Source organism: Lacerta agilis, chromosome 3 (assembly GCF_009819535.1).
Source record: "Lacerta agilis isolate rLacAgi1 chromosome 3, rLacAgi1.pri, whole genome shotgun sequence".
In the NCBI taxonomy this organism is placed as follows: domain Eukaryota; kingdom Metazoa; phylum Chordata; class Lepidosauria; order Squamata; family Lacertidae; genus Lacerta; species Lacerta agilis.
This window is the reverse complement of record NC_046314.1, coordinates 61036160-61056022: the sequence shown is the minus strand read 5'-3', so window position 1 is coordinate 61056022 and position 19863 is coordinate 61036160. Positions and strand designations below refer to the sequence as shown.

General features: G+C 42.2%; 1 protein-coding gene across 6 annotated transcripts in view; it reads right to left on the bottom strand.

Moving 5' to 3' along the window:
* The window catches only part of UTRN (utrophin), a 321884-nt gene that overhangs the window by 99545 nt on the left and 202476 nt on the right, over positions 1 to 19863 (bottom strand). For 4 of the 6 annotated variants that reach the window (XM_033143929.1, XM_033143931.1, XM_033143930.1 and 1 more), the window contains one exon: positions 6577 to 6749. In XM_033143929.1, the coding sequence (XP_032999820.1) occupies positions 6577 to 6749 (173 nt within the window). Of the gene's footprint in view, positions 1 to 6576; positions 6750 to 16696; positions 17179 to 17757; positions 17884 to 19863 lie in introns of those variants that run through there. The other 2 variants (XM_033143935.1, XM_033143934.1) reach the window with 2 other exon arrangements.

The following is a 19863-nucleotide window of genomic DNA, read 5'->3' as shown; positions in this document are numbered from 1 at the left end:
TCTAAAATTAGGGCCAGATGTAGCTGTACTGATTGCGAACACACACACCAGAAGGCTTCTTTGTTCAAAATAATTGAGGACTGAAGTGCTGTCACTGTTTGTAAAGCTTTGAACTACTTGCCTAAAAAATGGATGGATATTTGTTCAAGTTGATGGCAACTTTGTAATAATAAAACCAACATCAATAAAGATCAGTAAAACACAATGCTATCAAATCGAAAAACAAACATCCATTTGGCAAGGGTCCATATAAGAACTAACAAAATGTTTCCTTAATTTGTCTGAGAGCTTTTCTGACCTGAATTAAAATGAGTTATGCTTCCACACTGTGCTTCCAAACTCCACAGTGGCCTTTTGTCCAGATTTTCTAAATTTTGTCATATTTTCCAGCTACGATGTATTTTATAATTATTATGTCATCTATTTATCCTCCTACAAGTCTTGAGGCTGAGAGATAGTAACTCCCTCAAGCTACCTAGTGGTTACATACTTCTACATGTACAGTTGCATATATACATAAATATTGCCATAGGCACCATCTTAGGGGGGCAGGGGGTCCAAGGGCCCCCAAAAAATGAAATAGGGGGCTGTCCCCCCCAAAAAATCTGCAGCAGTTGTGCATGCACACCATGCAACATGCTCATCTTAATCATGCTGCCTGCATCACTCACGAACATTGCCAGCCCCCTCAATTGTGGGGGGGGATGTGGCACACTTGAATATCACATGTGTGTGCAAACATTGCACTTTTGTATTGTGCCTACCTTTCTCTGTTGTTGGCATGTTTCAGCAGCACTGATTAAAAGAGAGTATGTGTGGCGCACACACTCTCACTCTCTTAAGAACAGTACCATAGGTTGCCAAGGTAAAATATCACTTAAAGCAATTACAGAAGAAAATATAAAGCTGTGGATCATAAGATAATTTAACATAAGGAAGGAAAGTTTCAGATCCCCTCCTTCCTCCCTACAGCCACCTTATTTTTGGATTTGCTGTATTGGCTCTTCAGAGGGTCAGATAGTCCTCCTGAACAATGTGGAATGAGCATGGGAGGGTACATTGAGGGGGGGTGAAGAAGAGATGAGTTTATTTTCTTCTGTCAACTTCTTTTAGAATCCAAGTCTGTCTGGAGTAATTCCCCCTTTCCCTACCAAGCAATGTTTCATAACTCCGCCATTACTCAGCACATCCATAGAAGCAGAACCATCTGTATAGGGTGATAAATAAGGAACTGAATTTATCCTTAGAGAGCGAGTCTTGTCTACCTGTTTTCTCCACAATAGCCAGACTCTTATTAGGTTTGGCTCACAGAAGGAGCACCACTTCTAGAACAGCTGAACCTTAAAAAACATAACTAATTAGCACTTTTCAGGAATTTTGTTCTGAACATGTGAAGAAGCTGTCCAGAATCAGTCATTTGGGAAGTTGTACTCCCTAGACATTGACATACATTTAGCAACATATCTATATGTGCTCTTTTACTTATGGGTCTTAGTGCTGCAGAACCAAACCTAGTCATTCACATGGTCTACATAGCTGGACTTTTTAATAATAATATTTAAGGAGTGACAGGGGTCTGTTCAACCTGGCATGTCTCCACGCCAAGACAAAAGTGTGGTGGGTCGTTATCTGAGAGATGTTGCTTGCAGATGGCACAGCCTTGACAGCGCAGTCTGAGGAAACTCTACAGAGCGTCATCAACTGTTTTGCTCAGGCCTGCAAGGAGATCTACCTTACCATTAGCCTGATGAAGACCAACATCCTGAGTCAGGGTAGTGCCAGCAGTCTACACATCAGCATTGTTGACCATACACTTGAGGGAGTAGATGATTTTGCCTACCTGAGTTCCACCATAACCAGCAACCTCACCCTTGATGCTGAGCTGAACAAGTGTATTGGCAAGGCAGCTACAGTAATGGTTTGCCTCTCTAAAAGGGTACAGGAGAATGTGCTGCTAATGCCCAAGGTCAAGATGAAGGTTGAGCATGCTGCTTTATGGAAGTGAGTTGTGAGCAACATACAACTGCCAGGAATGATGCCTCAATGCCTTCCACATGCATTGCATCAGGAATGTTTTTGGCAAGAGAAAGTCTCAAACAAAGCTGTACTTTCCCAAGCTCACATTTCCAGTACACTCACACTCCTGTCACATTGATGTCTACACTGGCTTGGTCATGTACACAGAGTGGAAGACAGCAGGATCCCCAAGGATGAGCTTTACAAGGAGCTGGCTTCAAGTGTCAGGCCCATTGGCAGACCAACTCTGCATTGCAAATATGTCTACATAAGAGGCATGAAGACTGGCAACATCAACCCCACCATGTAGGAATCCCTTGCAGACCGCAGTGCCTAGATTCAGAGAATCCAGTTGTGTATCTACAACAGTGACCAGAGAAGGAATGACCACTTGCAGAAGCAAAACTGGGTGCCTTCATCTGCCTCAGCATTGGTCTCTACAGGCACAGTAGGTGCTGCAACTCTCCCAAAGTTTGACTTTGCCCCCAAAGGCACACTCCACTGTTGTCTTCCAAGACATACAGATGCCAACAACAATGTAGCAGGATGACAAAGTACTGGTATTTCAACGACAAACAAAAACTTGTATTCAGCAGATTTCTACCTTGTAAAAAAGACATGGGGAAGAAAATCATTCATGACACTAGACTGGATCCAGGCGAAAGTTGTTCTCCACTGCAGTCTCTTATGCCCAAATGGATTGGGGAAACCTTCTGAACAGTGTGTCCCTTGGAATGGAGGTTTGTGATTAGAGGGGGAAATCTCCCCAAACCAGGAAGAGTACCTTGCATGAGCTGACACAGCATACCTGCTTCCCACAGAGTTCTGGTAAATCAGAAATACCTGGACACTGATAAAAATCTATAAATCAGTTCCTTTGTGCACCATTGGTGCAACAGGTCCTAGGAGGGGTGACAGTGACATGGGTAAGTCTGTAACAAGAACTCAGTAAAAAATGGCTAACAATAAGTTGTCAATTCCCCTGCCAAGAGACTTACGAAAGCAATGTTTTGATTTATTTGAACTTTCTTCAAAAGGACAACAAAAACTACTACAGTCATACCTCGGGTTACAGACGCTTCAGGTTGCGCGTTTTCGGGTTGCGCACTGCGCTGAACCCGGAAGTACCGGAACGGGTTACTTCCGGGTTTCGGCTCTTGCGCAGAAGTGCTAAATCGTGCTTTGCACACCTGCAGAAGCACCGAATTGCGACCTGCGCGTGCGCAGGTGCGGCGCTGCGGGTTGCGAACGTGCCTCCCGCATGGATCACGTTCGCAACCCGAGCATTCATTGTAATAGTTTTTTCTTTGTTTGGAAAGTGATGCACCTGTTCCTTTTGTTGTTTTTATTCTGATGGCAAGCCAAATACTGCAGTAAGATTCATATTCCCAGACTCAAATAAAGTACATTCCAATTGTCCTACAAGAGTTACCAGAGCACCCCTTTAGTCAGACACATTTAGCCACATGTGAAAGCTTTCTGTCCCTACCCACTTTAGTCTATGATTTAACAGGGATTCAAAAGCAAAAGTTATTCTCACACCAACAGTCCCCTGCTTAGAAGTTGTGTCCAAATCAGCCCTAAATTGCAGCTCTGCTTGAATAGGCAAATAGCAGAGAGTCTGCAGATGAAAGAGAAGCAACTTGTTCTCTGAGCCTCAGAGACCAGCTTTAGCCAGCTGCCATAGGTATTTGCAGTATAAGAACTGCCGGCTCAATGCCTCTTGCTGGGAAAGCATTCTTGATCCTTGGAAATATATTTTTCAGCACCCTTCTGGGACCTGTCTAGCAACACTTATCTGTGGCTAGTTCTGCCTTTTAAATCTACAGCACTTTTAGTGTTCAGCAGAAAAGGAGAAAACTGCCAAGAATGAACTTCAATCCTGTGCAAAATGCAACACTCTTGTTTGAGTCCACTTCAGCTCTGCGCTGAGGGTTTAAGTGGCTCATGAAGCCTTCTGCTAGCATGCCATGGAGGGTGAAATTACAACTCAGAGGCTCCTTTTCAATCAGGACTGAAGAAGCTGTACATGACCAGAAATTTAATTTTATCAAACATGGAGTGGCAGCCTGAACTGTCACCAAAAAGGCACAAAAATCAGAACAGGAACTGTAATCTCCATCTGCGTGTGATCTGCTATGGGCCGATGCTATATTTTAGTAGCAACTCATATTCAGAACGAATGAGGAGGAAACTTATCATGAAAAGAAAAGAAAAGAAAAGAAAAGAAAAGAAAAGAAAAGAAAAGAAAAGAAAAGAAAAGAAAAGACAAGACAAGACAAGACAAGACAAGACAAGACAAGACAAGACAAGACAAGACAAGACAAGACAAGACAGGGGCATAGTCAGGGTAAACTGCTACTCAGAAGAAGAGAACAGAAGAACCAACATGCAAATATCTTCATAACAAAACAAAAGGGAAGAAACAAAAAACAAATCAATCCTAACAAATGACCACAAAACAGATAGTACAAAAACTTAAAAGAATCATATTAAATATTGCATAGCCACAAAAAGATACCACTGATATATTAGTGGGGTTTTTTTTTTTTTTTGTTAATTTGGCAAACTGGGTTGAAGGACAAGCATTGTTCTAAAAGTATTATATGAGCACTGTGTTCACTTCAACCAGGGATGGATTGTGGGGTTATTCCTTGGTTTGTTTATATGTTATGCGTTTTGTGTTTTTATATTGTAGACTGCCCTGTGATCCTTGGATGAATGGTGGTATAACTCAACCCCCACATTGCAGACCACATACTACAGAAGCAAGCAGTTACATTGCAGGAGGTAGTTACATCCAACTCTGAACAAGTTCTGAAATACAAAGTCAAATCTACCTAGATCTGATTATTACAACAGACTAAATGATTGCTTGTGTATTGTATTTGATGATTTAGTGTTTGCAGTTAGCCCCCTCTGATTATGCACCTCAGCAGTAATACCTCTAGATTTCTCCCTTACAGCTGATATATGTCATCTGAACATCATGCTCCATGTATATACACAAATTAAATTAATTGTAAAACTGTTTTAAGTATGATTGTTACACACCATTCATAATAACAACCACTACTCATCCTCAGACGCTCACCCTGGAATTAATGACTGGCTGAAGTAAATGACTTGAGGGCAGCTTGGGCCATTAATTTCCCCCAAATGATCATTAATCCCCAAGAAACACCATGCTGCTCAATTGTTACTGCTGGAACACTGCAGCTGTTGATTAAAGTATTAACATAAATGTCTTCTCATCTCTTTCCTGATGATTTGTGATGGATGCTTATAAGACTCAAGACGTTAAGGGTACTTGTTCCAACTATCGGCAGCGCAACCTGACAGACACTGACCTCCCAAGCGTCCCTGAAAATGTAAAACTGAATGGAATTTTGATGTGAAGGTGGGATTCATCCAAGTTGCCGTGTGTACAGAATGAGGCTTTCCTCTCTCTTCTTCCCCTCTCACCATGTCCCATAAATCTGCTTTGGATAATTGGCGAAATCCCAAGAACAGGTTTAGGGAGTGTTCCAATTTACAAACTGGCAGGGCACGATGGTGAGCAGCTCAGACACAATGTTATGTGGTCACACAGTTAGTAAGGGACCAGGCTTTTTATCCCCGATCCCATGTCCTCAACATAGCAATGCTACATCTGGGCCACTGGCAAGGGGTGGGTGGAGTGGGTTGCCTGGCATGTCTCTCAACATCAGGCTGCCTGCACAGGGGGGCCCTTGCTGCCTAGTGGTGAAAAGTGCGGAAGGAGACTTCAACAAATTAGCAAACCACCATTTTAATCTATTCCTCCCATGCTCACAAAAATGTCAGGGGTACTCGAGATATGGCTAGCACACTATTCCCTGCCAGGCAGCAAGGATTTCCTCACCCACACATTCTAGTTCTCCAGAAGGTTTAAACAGCACCTGCTGGTTCCCCTGGGCCTTGGCATTTGCCTCTGAGGGTTTTTTTTTTTTAAGTTTAGAGAAGTAAGAGGTGACATGATAAGAGATGCATGGTGTGCAGAAAGCATACAGAGAAAAGTTTTCCTCGCTTTCTCACAGCACTAGGGAACGTCCAATGAAGCTGAATGTTGGAAGATTAAGGAGACACAAATAAAAGTACTTCTTCAGACAATGCACATTTAAAGTGTGGAATTTGCACCCACAAGAGGTAGAGATGACCACCAATTTGGAAGGCTTTAAAAGAGAATTAAAAAATTTCATCAAAGATGAGGCAATCAATGACCACTAACCCTAATAGCTACATTCTGCCTCCGCTGTTTGGAACCAAAATGCTTCTGAATATCAGGTGCTAGGAATCGCAGGTGAGGCTGTGGTGTTGCACACAAGCCCTGCTTGTGGGCTTCCCATGGGCATCACTGTGAGAGGAGAATGTTGGACAAGATGGCCCTTGACCTGATCCAGTTGGGCTCTTATGTTTATTTGGACATGCCGGCGCATGATAGGATGGCGCTAACATTTTTAAGCTGTGTCCCTACATGTACAAAAATGCATCACAGGAAGCAGCCCTGATTCAGATGTAACTTTCAAATCATTTTTTTACCTGATACTAGCAGACTTTGCTTTCAGGTCATTCCAGCGCTGGTTCATGTCATCAATGCGGTGCTGGAGCAGCGCAGCCTCATCAGTGTTTCCCAAGGCTTTTACCATCTTCTGCCTGTTTCCATCAATGCTTTTGAAGATGTCATTGTGGGCATCAATTTCAGCCTGGATGTCCTAGAAAAAGAAAACAAAACACAAAAAAATAAAAGAAAGCCCACTTGTGTTAATCCTGTACTCAGAAAGAGATAATGAACTATTCAGAATTCCCCTATCTCCTTATCAAAAACCAAGGTTACCACATTGGAATAATTTTTTAATGCTACTATTCAGATATTCATAAAAGAGATCTCTTTTCAGCCTAACAGTATATGCTGTTGAAAAAATTGATAGGAACAGAAGAAATATGCTACTTCAAGAACGAACTGTTCAGATGAGTATCATAAGGCAGCATTCTGACAACTGTTGTCAATCTCCCTAGCATGCACACAATTTTCCTATACACAATGAAGTACATAATTATGCCAGTATCGCTGTCAACATTTACCTCAAGGAATACTAAAGATTTCAAAATAAATTACTTGCTTCATGTTAACACAAGCCATTTAAGACAGATCCAGATGGCAACGATTTCTTACACAGTGTAGGTTGCTTTTAGGAGCACTTGAAAAGTCCCAAGGAGAAAGCAATTTCTCCCCTACAACTCCTCCACCCCTGTATCACCAGTAAACTAAAGCCAGATAGCTAAACTCATCCCCATATGGAATAAGCAACTGAGAAGGGTTGAAATAACACATCCAGTATCCAAAGCATTAAGTCAACTAATCGTGGTCAAGAGTATAAAGTGCTAAGCAGAGTCCATCTTGAATTGAATAACTAATGATGATAGAATTTTATAGCTGTATGCAGAAGGGCTTTCTGTGCTGCTGCCTACATTTTGGAAAAATCTCCCTGTTGAGAGTAGGTGGGTACTGAGATTTGGATGCTTCTTCTGACAGCTAAAATCCTGCCTCTTTACGTGAGCTTTTATTGACAGTTAATACCAGTTCCTAGCTACTGGAATTGATACTGAAGTTTTATTGTTGCTTTTTAAATATGCTATTGTTTTGTTATATTTTGTTATATGTTACTTGTTTTATTGTTTTTGAAATCACATTGGTATTTCTTTGAAATTATGATGATAATGATTCTTGATACAAGTCTTCAGAAGATTCCAAGACTCAGAAACTTACATTTCTGAAGTTGCTGAATGCAAGGAGCAACATGAAGTTATGTCAGTGTGTTATGCCTTGTACCAAGGAAGGGGAACCTATGGCCCTCTGTAGGTTGTTGGACTACAACTCCCATCAGCCATGGTTAGGGATGATAAGAGTTGTAGTCCAACCATACATGGTGGGCCAAAAGTTTCCCCATCCCTACTGTAGACTTAATAAATATTTATAAGGAAGTCTAGAGATATAGACAGGGATGTCCAATTGGCAGGCTGGAGGCAGAACACAAAGAAGTCTAATGGTTCTTTCCCCAAAACATTTAAAATTCCCACAAGTTAATGTGCCTTCTCAGCTTTTACATGTCGTACATTATATTCTATATAAAAACATGCATACAAATATATGTGTGTGCAATGCCCCCGAATATATTATTTATTAATGAACTAATAAGATGTATAGCCTGCCCTTCATTGATGCCAGTACCAGGGTGGGGTACAACATAAAACAAATTATAAAAAAAACTTCAGAAAAACAGAACAAAAAAAACTCCCAAGAAATCAAGAAAAGAGGAGCTTCTATTTTTCAGAAGTAAAGCAAAAAGCACTGTGAAATGAACACCAACATGACTGCTTACTAACATCTGGGCAAGAATGTTTAAACATAGGGGGGGAACCATGGGGCATACAGTATATCTCCATGGGATTAATCAGTGAAGATTATTACAGGAACCTTGTGGTGCTACAAACATGATTTTCCTTTTGAGAGAATCAAATTCAACAAGCCTGGAATGCCATAAAGAGCTAATTCTTTCATATTCATTTCAGCATGTTCCATTCTCTCCCGAGTGAGCTTTTACACAGGTGCCCACGAGGGTAGCACAGCATCTAAAAATGGTCGTTATTCATACGACAAGCATTTAAGAATTCATTGACTGCTCCTGTTCATTTAGGGTATTGTGGAATGCATAATTATCCTCACTGGGAAAAGAAAACAGATGTATGGATGAAAATATGAAATCTCAGGGACACATTTGACGCTTCAACCAAGTTAGTGAAATAAAACTTGGAATTGTTTGTTTCTTCAGAGGGAGAAATGTTTTAGACACTCAGCAAGTACTTCCTTGTTTACAGGGCTCTCGACACATACATCTGTAGGAGTGTGGGACTCTTTCAAAGGAAGCATGGAGGTGGTGAGTGGTGCTAACCTGCATGGTCTCTGTGCGTTCTTACAATGACTAGAGGGGGCTGCGAGTAAACTATGTGATGTTTAATAGAACACTCATGCAGTGGTTTTTGTGTTTTCTTCATAACCATATATAGCTTCTTTGTATTTATTTCCTTTTCAACCCCTTTCATCTCCTTAACATCTTGTGATATTTGAGAAGTGATTTCTTCACATATATTCCGACTTGCAGATTGACTCCTCAAGTATCAGTAATATAAGTGCAGCTGACAGAAATGTTAATCACTTTGTCCCCACCAATTTGACCCTTTAAAACTGAGGTAGCAGAAGCAAGCACTCCTCACTGCTGAACTTTTAAAACGTTCCACAGTGGAAATGAAATCACATAGGGTTTTTCATTCTTCCAAGTTGCACTTCCTTTCATCACCCCTTGCCCACAGTCTCTCTCCATTTACACAATTATGATGTAGTTTTGCTTCTCCATTGGTTGGTTATCTGGGGTAGATTCTGTTTATACATGTACTGTCTCTGAACTCAAATGCAGGGGACTAAATTGAAGAAAAACCCATTGTAATGCTATGAAAAGGTGGTGATGTGGCATTCTTTACATGGTTAGCACCACTATAATAGTGGCACCCCCAAACTCGGCCCTCCAGATGTTTTGGGACTACAACTCCCATCATCCCTAGCTAACAGGACCAGTGGTCTGGGATGATGGGAATTGTAGTCCCAAAATATCTGGAAGGCTGAGTTTGGGGATGCCTTATCTAACAGAAAAATACAAAAAACTTGATCCTGAAAACAGCAATGAGGTGAAGATCACTGCTGAATCATCATTTAAGAAGAAGTTTCATTTTTTCCTCCTTGAAAAAAGTTCCAAATTTTAAATGAAAGCTTGTGAAGAATAAGCCTGTGCAGCCCTGACCATTTGATGAAGAAGAAGAGTTTGGATTTGATATCCCGCTTTTCACTACCCGAAGGAGTCTCAAAGCGGCTAACATTCTCCTTTCCCTTCCTCCCCCACAACAAACCCTCTGTGAGGTGAGTGGGGCTGAGAGACTTCAGAGAAGTGTGACTAGCCCAAGGTCACCCAGCAGCTGCATGTGGAGGAGCGGAGACACAGATTACGAGTCTACCACTCTTAACCACTACACCACACTGGCTCAGGAAAGGATACGGTATATGCAGCTCGTTCTCTCTCTCTCTCTCTCTCTCTCTCTCTCTCACACACACACACACCCAAACTATGGTAGAGGTAGGGAGTGTTTTGTGGTCTGAGGGTTGACACTGTCTCTTGCCCAACCCTTTGGGGCCACATGCTAGTGGTGGGGAATGCTAAAACCAAAGCGTATGGGGCCAATCCACACTTGCGCGCGAGCACACACAGTCACACAACATTAACATGGGCACCTAGAATCTCTGTCTCCCCTTTCTCTTTTGTTTCACTCAATCCATCTATTGCTCTATCTTCCCTTCCATCTCCTCCTCTTCACTTTCTCCCTATTGGACCAGCAGGATTGTCAATGGGGCCAAATGTTGTCAGGTGAAGAGCAAAAGGAGAACACTTATGACAAGAACTCCTGGGAGGCTGGAAGCAGGAGGTGTGGTACACGATCATTCTTATGGATGAAGCAGTTGGCCAGAGGCAGGTATACCACTGGCAAAGGTGTCCCATGGCCCTGCAGTGTTGTGTTAGCACTGCCAATGCTAATATCAAAATTGCTATTGCCAGTAAATTAATTGTGGGCAGTGGCAGGCCACTGGGCATGGCTTAGGGCAGAATGGGTCCATTGGTTGGCTGTTCCCCAGTCACAAGATATACAGGCGGAAGGCGGAAATGTAATTAAACTAATATTTTGTGCCCTTTGGTGGGCACTAAAAAGCAAACAAACTAGAGATGTCAACAACAAAAAATACTACCTAATTTAGACTATACATCTGCCCACTCAAATGTATTATGAACTGAATGTCATTTCACCATCTCAGAAAGTTAAACAAGGTTTTGTTCGGGCACAGGCAAAATTCAGGCTGACCAGTTTGTTCTGTAAATTCACGTGCAAAGGTTCTTTAATGTTAACTCTTTACTATCAGTGAAATTTTCATTTGCATCCTCATTCCCTCTGAAAGTCTGGACTATAAAGCTGGCTACTGTATGGTGCAGGCACAGAAATTCTTTAATGCTAACTCTTGATGAAACTCTTTTTGACTGCCATGAACTATGTGACTAGAGACCACCCAGCCAGACTTGTCATTTGTTTGGCAAGTCATCTTTTCTCTCTGGGTCAGTTCTCTGATTGTTTCTTGCAAATGTTTTCATTAGTTGCTTTCCCCCCTGCCCTGATTCTGATCTAAAACTCTTACTCCTGAAGTTGTTTGTTTTGGCAGGAGGAGACAGCAACTGAATTTCCAGGGAACTCTCAATCATGCTTGGTGCTAGGAATGAGCATTCCTAGATCGCAATATGACAAGGACCAGAACTCTCAGAAACAGGCTAGCTTTACCTGAATGTACCTGAAGAAAACAAACTCAAACTGATTGTTGAACAGGTAAACGCTGCAAAGAGTGAACATGTGAAGGTCAAGAGCCACGGCTCAGTAGTAAAGCATCTGCTTTGCATGCAGAAGATCCCAGGTTCAATACTCAGCATCTCCAGGTAGGGCTGGGAATGTCCTCTGCCTGAAATCCTAAAGAGCTTCTGCCTGTCAGTGTAGACAATACTGAGCTCCAGTAGACCAACAGTCTGACTCAGTATAATGCAATTCCCTGTGTAAACTACCCCACCTGCTTCATTCACCTTCATTTGCTTTCACCACCATTGCCTTCATTTTGTACCCGGTTGTGTAGACTGCAAGACTTTTTGCTGGCATGTGTTTTTCTAAGCATAGTGCTTAGGGTATTTTAATATAGGTAAACACATAAATAAATCACCACCACTTGCACAAAGCTGAGCGCGCTACCAATACAATATGGCCCACATCCTAATCTCTCGAAGAATCCTTTCATAGGAAAATAAGGAGAGCTCTATTGGATCAGATCAATGGCCCATCTAGTCCAACATCCCATTCTCACAGCAGGACCTGAGCACAAGAGTACCCTACCCTCCTACATTTTTCAACAACCTTCACACCCTATGTACACTCCATACTGGTCCATCCACTCTCTGATATGTGCAAGTCTCCTCAGACATGTACAATTGTATGGACACATACAAATAAAGACACAAAATATTTAATGCTGCTACATTCTAACAGGCAGCAAGGCATACAAGGCACCCAACGCTTGAAATTTAAGTTTCATAAAATTAAGGAGGACTACAAAATTCCCCCCATATGTTCATTTCCCAATTATCTCGTCTCCAGACTGGTACAGATACGTTGCCAACCTGCCAGTCTTTTAATTTTGTTCTCTTTAAATTTCAGGCTCCTGATACAAGTTTTTAAACTCAAACTTTTTTCCTCCTTACAGGTTACCCATGTGCACCAGCCCCCCCAAAAGAGGGAATCTAATCACCACACATATAAAAACATCAAGATAGCTACATGCCTATACATAAAGGTAAAGGTAAAGGGACTCCTGACCATTAGGTCCAGTCGCAGACGACTCTGTGGGTTTTGGTGCTCATCTCGCTTTACTGGCCGAGGGAGCCAGCGTACAGCTTCCGGGTCATGTGGCCAGCCTGACTAAGCCACTTCTGGCGAACCAGAGCAGCGCACAGAAACGCCATTTACCTTCCCGCAGGAGCGGTACCTATTTATCTACTTGCACATTGATGTGCTTTCGAACTGCTAGGTTGGCAGAAGCAGGGACCAAGCAGTGGGAGCTCACCCTGTCGCGGGGATTCGAACCACCAACCTTCTGATAGGCAAGCCTTAGGCTCTGTGGTTTAACCCACAGTGCCACCCATGTACATACAAGTAGGCAAAACCCCAAATCACTAGTGTGACTAACCACCAGCTGCACCCAAGGAAACTACTTGAAGCTGTGGCTAGGGTTCAGTCTGTCTGAAATTAACATGAAGCGAACCCCTTTGAGAGTAAACCTTTTCCAGGTAGCACACCAAAAGTATTTTAGCTGCTGATCATTTTGTTTGCAAGTGAAAATGTAAAACCTGTGGCATGATCTCTCAGGGGAAGCTGAAGCCTCAATCCATACACAACAAGCACAACCCAGTGGGACTGCTTCCTTCCATACAGATGTAATCAGGAACATCTCTGTTTGGCCACTGCTAACAGGGACTTGTTGTCATTGATAAAGCACCCTTGGCTCTGTAGGGCAGACGAAGCTGCTTGCAGCATTTTGAATCCAACACTTTAGGTGTCCCATCCTACAATGAATCAGCTCCTATTTCTCCTGCTTCCAGCATAGCAGGGCAAAGAGCAATTTGTTAAATATCTGTTCTTCTGCATCAAATGGTGGAGGATGGGGGACCTACCACAGAAAATTACAAACAATACAGGTCCAGTTTCCAAGTTTCAGAACATAGGTGTAACTTTGTCTTTATTTACAGACACCTATAACTGTAGATAAATGAATGTAAATTTAGAAAGGAAGAACCACACAGAAAAAGAAAGCTTTGCATGCAAACCCTTGCATAGAACTACTACTGTACTCAAGCAGCTTGTAGACATGCATGTAAACAAAGCTATTAAATCCTTCTAAAACTGTCACTAAAAGATAATACTGACTAGAACAATATCAATTGTGAATAAAGTATAGGTAAATCAAAGTGTAACTGTTGGGCCATTGGTTATGCTTGTTTTTTTAAAAGCATAATGAAATTACTTAAGAACTCACCTTGTTTTAATATAATATCTGGTGTGTGTTTTTTAAGCAAAGAATCTTCTATGCTCCCATTTAAGCAAGGTCATTAAATAATACCCAAAACTTTATCAGGAACCTCCCAATACAGTCTGCATCAACTCCAGAATAGTGCAGCTTGAGACATAGACACTCTTGTTGAGCAAAGGGTCTCCAATAGCGAACACCTGGTGAATTTTCATCCTTTTAATAGCAGCATTTGGGAGTGTGGGAATGTTTATTTCTGAAGTCTCCAGAACATATACATACACATACATGAGCCTTGGTAACACAAAGAATGACTCTGACAACAAGCCAGAACTATAGAATTACTTTCTAATTTTTCCCATTTTAGCCTTTTAACTGCTATGAGCCAACAGTCCTATATAAGTGCCAGGAGAAAAAAAAAGAAGGCAGACAAAAACAAATCACACTCCTGCTCTAAGTAGAGACATGATCATTCACCTTCATGCGTGCACGCACGCACGCACGTGCACACACACACACACTCCTGTCCCCAAGTGCTCAGAATAATTAAAGGGTCACCAACCAAAGCTCATGGAAGGCATTCCATACCACTGAGGCCACCTGATCCTCAAGTAACAAGCAATGGATCCGGAAGGTATCCCAAGCTGTGTACCTGCTCCTTTGGAGGGAGTGTAACCCCATCAAGACCAGGCAACCTCTCATCCATCTGGTCTAGACTCTAAGGAACCACCCACTCACAGTGCCTCAGTCTTATCTGGGGTTGTACTGGTCTGCCCTCAGAGGCTGCCCATTTAGGCCTTAGGGAGTTCCTTACTAACATGGTCACACCTCTGTCAAAATCCTGGTCAATCTCTAGAAAACCAATGGGGAACCTATGGTCCTCTGCCTGTTGTTGGACTACAACACCCATCAACCCTAGCCAGCATGGCCACTAGTAAGTGGTGATGGGAGTCGTAGTTCATCATCTGGAGGGTCACATGTTCCCCATCCCTGGTCTAGAATAAAGTGATGGCCCCGGAAACTGGACATAATTCCCTACTACCTAGGCATACTCTCCTGCTGACTGAAGACCATTGTGCTTCCTGGTATCCCAGGGAAGTTGAGGAAGCAGAAATAATGGACAGGATTTTGTATTTTGTTGTATTACAATTTGAGCTCTTTGGAATTCAAATTGTAATACAATGCAATATGTAAGAAACAAAAGAAACGACGAAAATACAATTAAAAATCATAGAGTGCCCTGCAATTGCTACAACAGGTAGAAAACTCATTAAGGGTCCATCAAGACCCTCAGCATTTTTCAAGTGGTCCGGCAGAGTGTGTGTTGGAAACTACTGTCCTAGACAGCCAAGTAACTTGTGTTCCCAACAATCAACCAACATGATAACTGCTTTGTCATTAGGAAAATGTGTAGGGATCAAATTAAAAGCTCACATTCAAATTTCTACTATAGCCAACTAAAACGACCAGGATTCTGCTGCAGCAGCATCAAATATATATAAGCAATCCCCCATATAAGCAAGCAACAAGTAATGTATTTTTACAAAATAAGTTATCCTTACGTGAATACAATAGTAACACTGATTTACAACTTTCTCCCTCATTTGAAATCTGTGACATCAATTTCCTTGGTGCTGAACTTGTTACTATTAAGAGTAAAAATGCAATGGGAGATTTGGGGGTGGGCATTAGCAGCTGGAAACTGAAACTTGCAAGCACCAGGTCTCCTTTGAAAGAAGCAGACAGAACTGCCCACACAGGAGCTGCTTTCTAAACACATCACTAAACGAATTGAAAGCTGGCACATTAAAGTTGCCACTACAGCTTGCTAACGTTCAGTATCTGATCTAAACTTTTACAATTAATAGCTGCAATTACAACACAAGGTCCAGCTATTGGTAATAATTACCAGCTCTCAAATCAAGTGAAACAAAGCAATTAATTAAGACTACACATGTTATGCTAAGGGTGTTTAACCAAACAAACAAACAAACAGAACCATTATTGCCACATACTTTCTAATATGTTTCTGAATGCCACTCAAAACATCTCTTTCTAATGCCAACAACCGGTATGATATCCAATTTGTGTTTGATTTCAGTTGGCTAGCTAGTAGGATTCACAAAAGTTATATAAATGGTAACTCCAAAAGAGCAGCATTCAATATATTTGCACGCCTCTTACCTTGAAACTTATCCCTTCCACTGAGCAAAACCCAGTGGTGTCCACAAGCATTATAGTAATACTATAATGTGTACATTAGTGATACTCTAAGTATTAATTTGAAGCCTGAAAAGGCTAGGGGTTAGAAAATTTGTTTCGCTCCTTTTGCTGTATGTCAACTTTTGATGTGCCATTCTAATTGAAAGAAGCGAAGTCAAAGTTTAGAATTTGCTGCATCAATGCATTTTCCAGATACCAAACACACCTCTAGTACTTAGGAGAAAAGGAAACATTTTAAGAAATATAATCAATGAATGACCAAAGTACCATATTTTCCCAGCATTACTCTTACTAGGCTGCTTGATACAATCTGAAGGGAGTAAAAGAGGGAAAAGAAAGGTGAGAAAAACACTGTTTACATTTGATGGAGCCACTGAACTACTTGCAAACTAAAAAGAAAAAGCTACCGTCATTTCTTTCAGCAAGAAGTTATGAAATGCTTTCTGTTGAATGGCAAGTGTTCAATTGCATCACTCCATGAAAAGGCCCCTTATTCTCATAACTGGGCACTGCTGGATAGTTCTGTTACTTATTAAGAAAGCATATGGAGGAGTTTGAATTAATGCTACAGGCAGTACAAGAAAAAAAATGCCATTGCAGAATACTTAAAAAAAAAAAAAAACCTATGAGGCACTGGGTATTCTCCCAGGGGAAAAAAAAGAATAGTAAGAATTTTCTTCTTTTTAAATAAAAGTAAAGAGTTTAAACTTGCCTTCTTCATACCTTTTCAAATGTTGTCAGTAATTCCCGTAAGCTGAAGTTCAGGCCAATCATTCTTCACTTTCCCTTTGGCACCTACATCTTCCTAACGAAGGTTTTCAAATCAACAGGTCTGTTGCCTTTAAAAGGTGTGCATACATATATTTCTCCAACTATACCTCTTCAAAGTTCTTTGTAAAATCCTGATCAGTGGCAGCTTAGGCCGCAACATCATTCCGCTGCCCCACTGTGCCCAATTGTTTTCAGGCTGGATAGTTCAGAGTAAGTAAGCTTAATTCTACTTGTTCTATTAACCAGGTTCCATGAGGCTGGCATGTTTTCCTCGTCTCACTAGACCGCCCAGGATTCCCTTTTGCTCACCTCACTAATGACCTGCAGGCCCAAAATATTTTCTCTCCTGGGCCCCAAGCTCAACGTTTGGTCTCAATTACACTCTGCAAACGACGCTATATCCTCATGGCACATAAAAGAAAGAAAGGAAAATACTCTGCCAGTGTTTCTCCATTTACAAATGACCTTTGCTTAAAAATAAAATAAAAATGTGCTGTAAAACAACAGCCAACTTGTGAAAAAAAGTTAACGTAGGACAAACTGCACTTCAGTCTGAAGGAAAAAGGCATCACCAAGTGCTGGAAAACAGGCTACCTCTTTTCTCCTGTTCTCTCTCTCACACACGCAGTCCTGGTGACCAGCAGACGTGTTGCTATGGAAATAACCAAGCCAGTTTCACTCCATTTCCCTCTGCCTGACTAGCCTAGGGGATGCTGCTCTGCTTTCCAATAGGAGGGGGGGACACACCAGGAAAAAAACCGTTATTCACTTTGTTTCAGTAAAACTCCCAAGCAAAATCTCACAAGATATATAACCTTCCCAACCTTCACAGGGATCTTGTCCTTTAAATCACCCACTAGCTCTGGCAACAGTGTGGCAATCCACCCCTAGGATATGTTTATTATTTTAATCTGCAACCTCCCTTTCCACCACCCCTTGCTCTCCTCTGAAGCCGAGCCCACTCCCACTTCCTGGAGGCCTCCCCTCCCTTACTGAAAAAAAAACTTTAGTACCTATAGAGGAATGGAAAATCCTGGGCCATCAGCTCCTGCTATTTTACAACTTCTCTCATTCTCTTCTTCCAAAAGAAACCCAAACATTCATTCTTCCCAACTATGGCTTTGGGGAAAAATAACATTAAAACAAAACAAAAACGGTTAAAGTAAAAGTAAATCTTGCGCCAAAGCCTGCTGCTGCTCTGCTTCCATTACCTCAGTCTCAACACACACAGATCGTTTTCATATGAGGCCTTTTGCTCTCATTTCAGCAGGAAACCTGACACCTGGAGTTTTGCTACTAGGCAATCACTTCCGATTTGCTAACAGAAAGAAAAGAAAAGAAAAAGAAATTCCATTCCAAAAGTGGAGAGAGTGCACATTTCAATTATTGCCAATGTTTCCTTTACATCTTATGGAGGAGACGTACAAGCAAAACGCTTCGTTATTATTTCTCAGCAAGCAAGCCATTTCTGAAAACTGAACAGTCATAAAGCCTCTCAGCATTGCAACTCTTGCTCATATCAGTTCCATCTAAACCCGCCAATGGCTTCACTTAACATCAGTTTGTCCATCACAGTGCTGCTCAGGGTGCAGATGCCCAAACCCTGTGAAACAGGTAGCGATCAGAGGAATACTGCTCTGAAAGCGCTGCTACATAAGAACAGACTTAGTAAAAGAAATAAGAACATTTGCAGATTTTTATTTCACTTGTGTGGGAAAGGTTGCTTTTGCTGTTAAAAAAAAGTTTGTGAAATGTTAACCATAGTATAGGAATACAGAGGTGGTGTTTGCATGTCATGCTACACCATAGTTTAGCATTACGTGCATGAACTGGACCAAAGAAGTCCCTCCTCCCTCACAGCTGAGACTTTGACCTGGCGAGACTTGGCGAGAATGACCTGGCCTATCGCAAGGGCGTCGATCTGCAGTGGAAGATCTTTATGGACTTTGATGAACTGTTGGCCTCCTTCCCTTCCTTGACCATATTTTGGTCCTCTCTGCTGGAAAGGTGTATGTGGCGTGACTGCCTTTGCCCTATTGCCGTGAACAGGGCCAGAAAGCTATTGGAGAAAGCGGTGGCCCGTAGAGTGCTTGCTATGGGGGGGGGGGGGCAGGTCATCACGCACCCTGCTATAAAATTCAGCGAGGAATCCCTTTATCGGAACGATGGCGTGCATCTATCGGATGCTGGAAATGATGCTTGGTTGGCTGATATAATATTGGGTATTAGGTATTGGTTTCGGGTGTGAGGGTATTGGCGGCGAGCTATTTTGGCTCGATTGGCGGTTAGGCATTGGATCTTAGGGTAGGTTGGAAAGGTGGGGGGAGGTTTTGGCCATCACCTCCCTCCAAAAGGCTGAAGGGTACTTCGGTAAAGGAGTTCGGGGGGGCATGGCCACTGTCCAGAGCCGTGGAAGGTGAGGGCCCCAGGCACGCCCCATGCCGGTGATCGCAGGGTGAGTCCCTAGCTGATGTGCAGCAGCAGGGGCTCACCCATCTGTGGTTAACCCTTCCCGGACTGCCAGCACGACGTACTGGAGTCGGATATAGTTGGTTAGATCCAATGCCTAAGCCAATACCGCTCAACATCCGTAACCAATAAAGTCGTGGCTTTTCATTTGCCCACTTTAAACCTTACATATGGTGTCCTGTGTCTTATTTTCACCGGGGGAGGGATCGGGTCCTTGACATGCAATTGCGGTTTATCACATAATCTGCTCAGACCCTGAACAAGCCAACTATGAGTTAGGAAGCTAAGTTAACCATAGTTCATATCAACAACAACCTATAGTTTGGACAACACAACACTCCAACTTTAAGTAAAAAGTGAATTAAGATCTCCCTTCCAATAGCTCAGTAAGTAAAGCATATTCTTAATCTAAGAGCCGTAGGTTTGAGCCCCATGTTTGGCATCAGATCCCTGTCTTGCAGAAGGTTTGGCTAGATGGCCCTTGGGGTCCCTTCCAACTCTTCTGTGATTCAACCCTAAGCAGCAGCCATTGGAAGCCTTTTCCTTCACACATCTGCCTAATGCCTCCTCTGACTGGCAAGATGGCTCATGATACATAGCTCCGTCGGTAGAGCATGAGACTCTTACTCTCAGGGTCATGACTTCAAGCC